Genomic DNA, 11,429 nt, shown 5'->3' with positions numbered 1-11,429 from the left:
AAATTTCCTTTCCAGCGTTCGGATAATGCCAACTGGGGCGGAGCTAGAAGGGCGGCATAATATATATAATATTAAATTTATTTTTTTATGTATATATAATAAATGATAAATCTTTTTGGTAAAATTTTATCATCGCCACTTTTAGTAACCCTCTTCTTCGCTTTATGGTACATTTTTTTAGTATGTTTGTACGTGTTCTGCTTTTATCGAAATTTTGAGGTAAAATAATTCATAGGTACTATAGATGTCAATTGGAACACTGGGAGGGAACAATGTAAGGACCAAGTAGAATGTACTTACCCTCATGCATGTACATTATCGACGTATTTTTGCATGTCTATGTAATTAAGTAATGAGTATAATTTCTGTGTATGGATAATTCATAATTTTCGTACTTTATTGGGATAAATAGATTTATGTCTGTCACAACCCAAATCTTAACATATCGTGATGGCGCCTAACGCGGTACTAGAAAAACCGACAATCACAAAATAACTACACATTTTAAATTAAAAGCATGATAAAATAAGTTTAACAGTAAATAAACTCATAAATACCGATAAGCACAACTGTGAATCAACTACAAAATCTCCCCCAAAATCCGTGTATCACCGAGACATGAGCTACTAAATGTCAACACAGTCAAAACTTCTAATATAACTGTCTGGATAGATAGAACAATGCTAAATAAACTGAAAAGAAGGAGAGTCGAGGTATGCGGACGCCATAGCAGCTACCTCAAAAGTCTCCAGTCAGGTAATGCTCCAACTCTAGCGGCTACCGGGTCTAGATATATCTGGATCTGCACACAAAGTCCAGAGTGTAGTGTGAGTACAACCGACCCAATGTACTCAATAAGTAATAGGACTAACCTTGGGCTGAAAGCAATGACGAGCTCAAGGTACAATCCAAATCCAAAGAATAACAGTACATGTATGACCGGGTAATAACGGTAATAACTCAGAGAAGTCTCAAATATGTTTGTACACAGTACAAAAATATAGACATGCTTTCAAATTCAACAGTTTAAGCTCAATATTGATAAAATATGTCAAGTATAGCTAATATGAGGAATGTTACATCTCTATGTCTACATGCCAAATATGCGTGTCACCTCTAATGAAATACAGTGATAAACTTATATACTCACACTCTCGGGGTATTCAACCTTACTCAGCATGCTCAATCGCTTAGCACTCTCAATTACTCAGCACTCGCACTCAGCACTCAACGGTACTTGCGCTCACTGCTGGTATGTAGGACTCTAGAGGGGCGGATCCTACCCAAGCGCTAATATAAGCCAACATGGAATGTTGCAGCGTGCAACTCGATCCCATAATGAATCAATAAAGCATGCTGCATCATGCAACCCGATCCCATAAATATCACTCACAATGAGGCTCTCGGCCTTGACTCAGTCATCAATCTCTCCAGTCTCTTGGGCTCACAAATCTCATATCAATCAGCCCAAACAATGATACATGATGTAACAATAAATGATAACAGAGACTAGGATATGATATGCAAATGATAAATGTGACTGAGTACATAATTGCAATTTAAGCAAATAACTCAACAGTATAAACGACCTCAGTGAGTCCCAACAGAATAAGCATATAGCCTAAGCATGATTTCTAACATGGTTCACAGCTCAATTACTCTAACATATGGATATTACGTGAATAACAACAAGATTTGATAACTACACAGTACCACGAAATTAACCAAGTCATAATTACCACGGTGCAGGCCCATACGCCCGTCACCTAGCATATGTGTCACCTCAACACCAACCACATAACACGTATTTCAGGAATTCATACCCTCAGTACAAAGTTTAGAAGTGTTACTTACCTCAAACCGCACAAATCCCTACTCCAACAAGCCCTTGCCTCGCGAATTGGCCTATGAACTACTCAAATCTAGCCACAAATAACTTAATACAATCAATACAAGCTATAGGAATCGATTATATACGATAAAGCTAAGTTCTTTAACCAAAGTCAAAAAGTCAACCCAAAAGGTCAATCCCGAGAGCCCACATCTCGGAATCCGATAGAATTTATAAAATTCGAACATCCATTCAATAACGAGTCCAACCATACCCAAATCATCCAATTTCGACCTCAAATCGCCTTTCAAATCCTCAAAATATAGTTTATGAAATTCTACAATTTTCTCCAATTTTTCCAACCCAAAACACTAATTAAATAGTAAAAATAAATATAGATTCATGTATATTAACCAAATCTGAGTTAGAATCACTTACTCCAATCAACTCCTTGAAAATCCCTTCAAGAATCGCCCAAAACCGAGGTCTCTAGCTTAAAATATGAAAAATGGGTCAAAACCCTCGATTTTCAAATAATTTACTGATGTCTAGATGTCCTTCTTCGCGAACGCGAAAAGTGCCTCGCATTCGCGAAGCACAAAAACTCAACTGCCCAAAAATCATCTTACGCGAACGGGAGAACTCCCTCGCGAACGAGATGACCAATGAACCTATGCCTACACGATCGTGAACCATCTCCCGTGAACACGACAGCTTACACGCCTAGTGCCCCACCTGCCTCATCCTTCTACGTGAACGCGAGCTCCTTCTCGTGATCGGGATGCACAAACTCCATATACCTTCGCGAACGCGTGGCCTTCTTCACAAACGCGTAGAACAAACTTTACCTGCCACTCAGATACCAGAAATTCTGCAGCTCTACAAGGCCCAACTCAATCCGCAATCAACCCGAAACTCACCCGAGGTACCCAGGACCCCATCCAAACATACTAACACATCCTAAAATATCATAGAAACTTAGTCGAACCCTCAAATTACATCAAACAACATCGAAAATATAAATCGCACCCCAATTCAAGCCTAATGAACTGTTGAACTTCCAACTTCTAGAACCAATGCAGAAATACACCAAATCAATTCCGATTGACCTCAATTTTGCACACAAGTCATAAATGATATAACGGACATATTGTAACTTTTGGAACCAAAATCCTAGCCCGGCAATAATAAAGTCAACTCTTGGTTAAACTTATTAACTCTCCAAACTTCATCTTTTCCAACTTTTACCAATTCAAGCCAAAATCACCTACGGACCTCAAAACCAATATTAGGACATACTCCTAAGTACATAATCAGCATACTGAGCGATTGGGACCATCAAAACTCCATTCCGGAGTCATTTACATACAAGTCAATATCCGGTCAACTCTTTTAACTTAGACTTCCAACCTTAGGACTAAGTGTCCCACTTCATTCTAAAATATCCACGGAACCAAATCAACCACCCGGCAAGTTACATAACAACAAACGAACACATAATAAATAATAAATGAGAAAACGGGGCTGTAATACTCAAAACGACCAGTCAGGTCATTACAATGTCACAATCTAAAAATCTACCATAGTCGTGATGGCACCTAACCTAACCTGTTAGGTAAGTCGACATTCATAATTAACTAAAGCAAGACAAATAAATGATAATTTGGTGTTATGATATAGATCAAGCTTAAATAAGTCTCACATTATCAACCAAATACGAAACATACTACAATAATCTCCCAAAATCACAAAGTCATGAGCAACTAAATAGAGTACAACTGAGTCTCAAATGTAAAAGTACTATCTGAAACAAAATAAAAGTAGAATAGATAAGAAGAGGACTCCATAAGCTATGAATACAATACAACAGCTCACCGCAAAGTCTCCAAATCAAGCTACGAAGCGCTCTCCTGAAAGCTGCTGGAACCAATATTTGAATCTTCATAAAAATATGCAGAAGTGTAATATGATCAGTATAAAATCAACATGTACTTAGTAAGTATCAAGTCTAACCCCAGTGAAGTAGTGGCAAAGTTTAAACAAAGGTGATATAATTCTATAACCATAAACTCGTAATAATATACAATAAACGAAGGATCAACTAAGCAATCACGAACATAAACAGTAAGATATGCAGCCAAGAATCAACTATTAAGCACTCCTTCCAGGTAAGTTGATTAAGAATGCAAGTAAGGCACTACATCAATATATATGGATGATATGCATCAAGTAGCATGTATATGCATGTCTCTACATGAGTCTACAATGTCCATGCATGTCAAGACTCTGTCTCTTCCTCAATTGACACCTTCTAGGTGCCTCATATCACTGCACACACGGCCCAAGGTAAAATGAGTGATCATGTGATTCCGAGTGGATGGATCCAAATCCATGCGCCGAGCATCATAGCTCAAGAAAGAATCATCAATATCTCATAAATCAGTCATTACGAACTATACCATCGTGCCTAAATCGTAATAATCGTATGAAATGTTCTATCGTACCAACCTCAGTCCATAACAAAGTATCATATGCAGGGATATATGCATATAAATAAAACAATAAACATATAATGATGCATATGGACATAGAAAATCACCATGCAGAGATACATATGCATGTGTACAAATATGACTACGGCTACAACATATAATCCAACATACTGGATGGCCCTTCATGTCTAAATAAAATATCAAAAACCTAGACATAATTTCTAGCATGATTAATATTGCTCAAGTAGTCATACAATCAAATAAAGCATAGGCAAGAAGAAATATATCTTAAGCAAAGCACAAAGAAGCCTAAACTCTAGCCCAAGTATGATATAATCTTAATGCCCACATATACGCTCGTCACCTCGTATATACCTCACCCCACAACATGCAGTACTTGCATATAAGTTTATTTTATGCGAAATTTTCTCAAATCCAGGTCAGTCAAGCTACTTACCGTATCTGTAATAGGCTTCAACCTTCCAATATACCCTTTCCTTGATCATTGACCTCTTAACGCTCCAAATCTAGCCAAACAATACTTAACGAGGTCATATAAAGTCAACGAAACCAATTTCAAAAATAAAGTTTCAATCTTTAACCAAATCTCAAAAGTTAACAAAAAGTCAACTTGGATACACATGGTCAAAACCCGAGTCCAAGATCAAATCCCGTTGACCCATAACCTCACGAGTTTAAATATATGATTAGTTTTTAAATTTCAGCGCAAATCGATGTTCAAAAACATAAAATCTATTTTTTTATAAGTCATTAGACAAAAAATTCTAAATTTCACTCTTTGACTTCATATTTTACATGCAAAAATCTATGGGGAATCAAGGTTTATGAATTAATCTAAGTATTATTTATCCTCAAGATTTGGGTGAAATCCTTCTTCAAAATCTCCTCCTCCCAATCTCCAAAAATCAAAGATGGTGAAAATAAGTTAAATCTCAAAATCTAGACAAAATATGCATGTGGAGCTCGATCCTTCTACGAGATCGCAACTAAGCTCACCTTATCGCGAAGGCCAACTAGCTTGGCTCCTACGCTACTACGACATCCTTTACGCGACTGCGCTGCACAAGCTGACGATCCTACGGGATCGTGGAATATCTCTGCGATTTGGAAGTGCAAATCTCCTCCTAGTCCAATTCCTTCTACGTGATCGCAAGACTTAGCTCCACGACCGCGGTGCATTGTTGTGCATAAGAAAATTAACAGGTGCAACATGTTCTAAAGTACAACAAAACTACCTAGAAACCCACCTGAGCTCCCGGGACCCTGTCCAGTCATCCTAACAAGTTTGTATACCCTATACAAACTTGTCCAAAGGCTCATAACACTAAAAATATCATAACACCAAGAATCAAGCATCAAACCAAAATTCTCAAACTTTCTTAAGTTCAAATTCAAACTTCCAATTAAAAGTGTCGAATCAACGTAGGGCCACTCGAGACCTGAACCGAACATACGTACAAGTCCAAAGTCGTCATGCGAACATATCGAAATATTCAAATCACTAATCCGAGCTCGTTTACCCATAATATTAACTTTGTTAACTCTTCCAACTTAAGGCTACTAGTTAGGAACTAAGTGCTCCAAATCACTCTCGAGAACCAAATCTACACCTACAAGTCATAAAACACCAAAGCAACCTACGAGAGGCATCAAATAGATAAATGAGATTCTAAAATTTAAAATGATTGGTTAGGTCATTCAAATTTATGTATAAGAACAAGTAATTGTTACAACAAACCTGATCAATTAGTCTAAAAAACAAAATGTATGTTCCGTTATAATTGGTTAAACTATACTAATAATGTAAGATTCTTTATTTTGTTAGTATTTAAACCAATTACTTTATAATGATATCTCTTTTCTTTTTCCGATCCTTTTGGCTTACTACTATTGACTGCAGTCCATTCAAGAAAGGGAATCTTGCCCTCTGCCGACCAGATAAAATAAAGTAAAATGTTGCTCTTTGGAATTAGATTCGATTCTCAATTTGGCCAATAAAATGAGCATAGAATAGTGACAACCGTTTCCTTCGAGGTCCACTGGTCGACAAACCCGTTAATTGATATAAAGTGGTGCAAAGGAATATGTACAATCTCGTTGATAAAGAAACTATAACTTCAAAATCAAAAACCAAAATTATAAATGCCAAAATCATCATTTGTTTTCTTAGCACAAATTACTAGGAATAAAAATCAACTGAACTGCAATAGCTATGAGGCTAATTGTAACAATTACAGTCCTGTTCAGATTGTAACTTCATGATATGATGTTTTTTAGGAGTTGGAATAGTAAACAAAAAGGAAATCAAGCCCAAACCTATTTTTTGGAATGTGGTTTAGTTAGGGTGTTTTTGTAAGCACAGCAACCAATGAGATAAACCCATATGAGAATCACCAAAGTTATGATGAGAATGAGATTAGATTTCCTCCATTCTTTTCTGAGGTTTCCGAGTAAACCAGCTTTGCAAGAATCACAATTAAAACATAATTGGCTAGGGTCATTGTTCCAGATGGAGCAATCAGCATCTACTATTGCGTTTGTTGGGTTAGTCCACAGGATTGGGGTCATATACTGGTATCCACAGATTGTTGGAGGCTTACAACATCCAGACTGCAATTTAGGAAGAAAAAAAAAGGGCAAGTGTTAAAAGAAAATGAGAATATATAAAACACCCAAGAAAATTAAGCTAATAGTAAATTATCTAGGTAAACATTGCTTAATCAACTAGTTTATAAGCTAAATAGTAGGGTAGGGGTCAAATTTCCTGCAGAGCAGCTTGAAATACAAAAAAGATGCTTAGATGGTTGTCAAATTCTATCTTTTATTCTAAAGTTGAAAGGCAACATCTGTGTGTGCGATACTAGTTAAAGGGCCAAATTACAAACATCGCCTAGACTAGAGGCAAAAGCTGGCAAGCATGTATGTAAAAACCTTATTTTATCTTTTACTATAAAGACAGTCTAATCTTAATTATTCGAGATTGACTAAGTGCTAGCTAAAGTTAGGAGCACAATTCTCTTTTGAAATAAATTAAAGTGCCTAGAAGAAGTATTTATGTGAAATTCCTAAAAGAATTGCACCAGATGCAGAACAGTAAAAAATGATTTACCTGAATAGGGGAGAGATGAGCAGCAAAGAAGTGTTCAGCAGTTACATACTGATTGTTAAGTCTAGGACAAATACCAGAATCAGCCAAACATGCCCTAATATTCCCCCAGTTATCAGCACTAGTAATATGATCCCTCAACCAGTAAGAAAATCCTTGAAGCCTGTACTCACGGTATGCCCTTCCGGGGACCATATAGGAACCAGATGGGCCGGTGACGACAAAGGCGAGCACGAGGAGTAGGAGGAGAAGGACGATGAGAATCGCCATGCACACCAAGTAGACACCTAGAAGACCTTCCTTTTTCCAGTAAGCTCCGACAAAGCCAGTCAAAGAGACCAACATGATGGCGATTCCGATGAAGACGATCGGCCATCGGAGCCAGTGGATGCATTCGTTGTCGGGCTTTGAAGCTAGCCAGGTGCCTGATGTGATTATAGGGATGGAGCACATGAATGCCAAGAAGTTCAAGAATGCTGTTATGTTATTGCTCAAATTAGCCATGGTGCTTATTTTCTTTTTTCCCCTTATATAGATAGAGGATGAAGGAAGATGCACCGCTAGTGTAGTTCTACTTATACAAGTTACTATATGAACTGATAAGTGGCCTTTAAAATAAAAGAATGATAACTAAGGCATACGCGTAAATACTACCAAGTGTGAGACAAATATTAACCGTTAATAACTTTTATTTCTAATTTTCAATTTCTTTGTCCTAGTTTGACTTTGAAACAAAATTTGATAGGGAAAGAATACTTTTAAAACTTGTGAACTTAAATATGCAATAACACAGTGGAATAAAATAATTATCCGCTTGTATCCATTTTCATCCCCTCAAAATATTATACCGTAGCAGTTATATATGTCATAAATGTCCCCTTTTTTAATTGGTAAAAAGGTATATTAAGACTTGTTAGCATATGATCTAGCAATAATGATATGCTGGTGATGCGTGGACCAATACATCGTCACCCACCTAAAATGATACAAGGAGCTTGGAAATTGAAAGATGAGAGACAAAAAGAAACAAAATCAAGCAAGAGGGATTAGTGTATATGGTGAAATTAGTTATATAATAAATAATCAAATGATAACATGATACGTGAAACCAAAGACAAGTAAAAGGCGAATCAAGTAACAATCAGTATCGGGAACAATAGCTACAATTGACATAGGGTGAACCTCGAAGGGAGCATGGTCAACGGGAGAAGATCGAATATTTATCATCGAATAACATTCAATGAAGAATATTATCTAACATTAAATGGGCAGTCGTTGCAGAGAATATTTGTATTTATGGTCTGCCGTTATATATTCATCAATGACCAATTTATTATCATTTAAGTGGGGTTTGATCCTATGATCTTGTTTCCCTAGGTATAGCTATAAATAGCAGGTTCAGCAGCCATTGTAAGATACAAAATTCTTGGCAAAACATATGTTGTACTTCATTTTCACTCTCAATTAAACAACTTTATTTGCTTTTTTATATTACTCTCATTTCTGTCCTCGGAGACGTTGTGCTCGGAGCCAGGCTTGTCATCTTCTTCAATTTCAATTTCTAAGTCTTATTTTTTCTTATTTCATTATCACCTTTAGATCAAATAAGTTCGCTTGTCTATAAACTACATAACAAATTTAACTGTATCGTTTTATGGGTAAATAATTAGAAATTGGTTTCAATTGCCATCTTAATCAACTCGACTCAAGGAACGAAGAGTACACATGCAAAACTCTAAATCATCGTTTCAAAATATGTTTCATCCACATCACTTCGAATGGAAAACATCAAAATGTCATGTTAGTTTGATCGACTTCAATCTTCCATCTTCAAAAACAATAACAATAACAACATATCCAGTGTGATCTTACAAGTGGGCTCTGGAGAGGGTGGGGTATACGCAGCCCGCTAACTTTTTGGGATAGAGAGGCTATATTTGGTAGACCCTCGACTCATAAAAAGCATTTTCAAAACAGGTTTAAAAACTAAAAGATTAAGAAAGCTATAATAAGAAAGTATAGGAAAAAAGGGTATTGATAATCAAAAAATAATAAAGCTAACCAAAGTAAAACAATAAAAGCAGTCATAAAATTGAAGAATAAGATAAAGTAGCATAAAATTATTATTACTGATACGGAGAAGATAAGTAGAAGAGGGACAACTTAGATGCTCTAAACTAGAACTATTCTCTCTTACATAACTAAGAGAAATCGCTCAACTACCTACAAACGTTTTACCTTAATCTTTGACCTTCATGTTCTCCTATATATCTAGGGTCATGTCCTCAGTAAGCTAAAGATGTTTCATATCCTGACTAATCTCTTCTCCCCAATTCAACATGCCGAGAGAACTGGTCCTGCTAGTTGGTTATTGTAGAGATTGACACTTAATCCTAGAAGGTGTATGATTCATTATTAAAAATTAGAGTTTTGATGATTAACAAGCAAACAACTTAAAACCAAGCTGAAGGACTTGGTTCTACTTGTTGGTTATTATAGAATGTTGTCACTTATTTCTAGCGAGAGTAGGATCCACTTTTGCGTGAGATAGTATTTTATTTCGGATTTTATGACGTAAGAGCTGCTCAAATAATAGAGAATCTTAAAGGATGTTTAAAGTTAACTTGGAGACCATGTTTATAAGGAAGTAGAGTTATACTTGGAGTTTATTCTAAAGAAAGAAATATATTTTCCTTATACTTCCTTTATTCTCTATGGTTAGGATATCTTTTATATTTTCCTTGTTTATCTCTAACCTTTGTTGCTAATGTGTGTCTTTATATACTTTGAGATTGTTTTTCTGCAAACTTGAAAACCTATATTGAGAATATTCAGAGAATACAAAGCAAGATGCCAATCGTGAGAGCAAGAGAGAGATAACCTGGTAGAACCCAATCGTGAAGCTGGAGATTATATCGATACTTTATTTTGTCTAGATCTTGTCGTATGTGTTTTAAATTTGTAATCTTATTTGCTTATTCTAGAAGCGTTCTAAGAGGTTTTTCTCTGTGAGTAATTTCATGTTGTGACGACTCCAAAATTTCACCTTTAGGATCATAATGGAACCTAGTCTTTAAGACTAAGTAAGCTTAACATATACTGAGATTTAATAGAAATAAACAACCTAGCTATTAAATTAAATTGATAAATGACATAACAGAATAATGGTCATATATCCCCAAAACCGGTAGTACGGAGTCATAAGCTCTACTGAAATACACTAAAAATCTCTAAATACAAAACTGTTTTGGAATTCAATTGACAGTATTAATGAAAGACAACAGAAGGTGACTCTGAGACATTCAAGCGCGAACAGCAGGTATACCTTGAAGTCTCCGCAACTCAAGTTCAACTCAACTCTCTATCGTCCTGCATGATCCGATGTAACTAGATCTTTAGAAAATGTGTAGAAGCATAATATGAGTACACCACAATCGGTACCTAGTAAGTATCAAGACTAACGTAGGTGGAGTAGTGACGAGGTACAAGTAAAGACACTTACTAGATATGGAAACCTGTACGAAATATTAATATAAAGCTAATAACATAAAGTAAAAGCAATAAATGGCAACAAAGAGTAAACATGTGATAAAATAATAAAATAATCAGGACACAGTTAAAATACAAGTGAAATCAATTAATAAAAACACATGACTGTTCAAATAATCAAGTCGTTCCAACACAAGATTTACAACAAGAATCACCCCGATGTACCACACCTCATAATCACAAGTCACAGATCTCAAATATTCCTTATGACGCCGCGTGAGCCTTAAATTTATTTTTAAAAATATTTTTCCGAAAATAGTTTCACACTTTTTAGCCCCCCTTATCCCTACGCGTGTGTTTCAAATGAATTAATTTCCCTTACTAGCAACACGGGCATAAATCCCCCTTATCTCGCTGCATGTATATCAATAACACTACCCTTATACCGCCGCATGCGCATCTCATCACAACATAATCATCAACTTGCACC

At 36.1% G+C, this 11,429-nt stretch overlaps 1 protein-coding gene across 2 annotated transcripts; it reads right to left on the bottom strand.

The window, feature by feature from the left end:
- Positions 1-3,483: 3,483 nt before the first annotated feature.
- LOC104121630 (tetraspanin-2-like) lies at positions 3,484-8,033 on the bottom strand. Of its 2 annotated transcripts, XR_001966954.3 has the most exons (4): positions 7,454-8,033; positions 6,661-6,954; positions 4,781-4,850; positions 3,484-3,770 (listed from the first exon to the last, which is right to left on the bottom strand). XR_001966954.3 is itself a non-coding variant. In XM_018766720.3 (3 exons), the coding sequence occupies exons 1-2, from the start codon at positions 7,952-7,954 to the stop codon at positions 6,661-6,663; spliced, it is 795 nt and encodes a 264-aa protein (XP_018622236.1). In that variant the 5' UTR covers positions 7,955-8,033; the 3' UTR covers positions 3,484-3,770. The 2 variants fall into 2 exon arrangements, 1 of the variants encoding a protein (XP_018622236.1); XM_018766720.3 differs by lacking the exon at positions 4,781-4,850.
- Positions 8,034-11,429: the final 3,396 nt, after the last annotated feature.

This window comes from Nicotiana tomentosiformis, chromosome 5 (genome assembly GCF_000390325.3).
Source record: "Nicotiana tomentosiformis chromosome 5, ASM39032v3, whole genome shotgun sequence".
In the NCBI taxonomy this organism is placed as follows: domain Eukaryota; kingdom Viridiplantae; phylum Streptophyta; class Magnoliopsida; order Solanales; family Solanaceae; genus Nicotiana; species Nicotiana tomentosiformis.
Note: the sequence above shows the minus strand (reverse complement) of the source record. Positions and strands in the feature narration are given on the sequence as shown.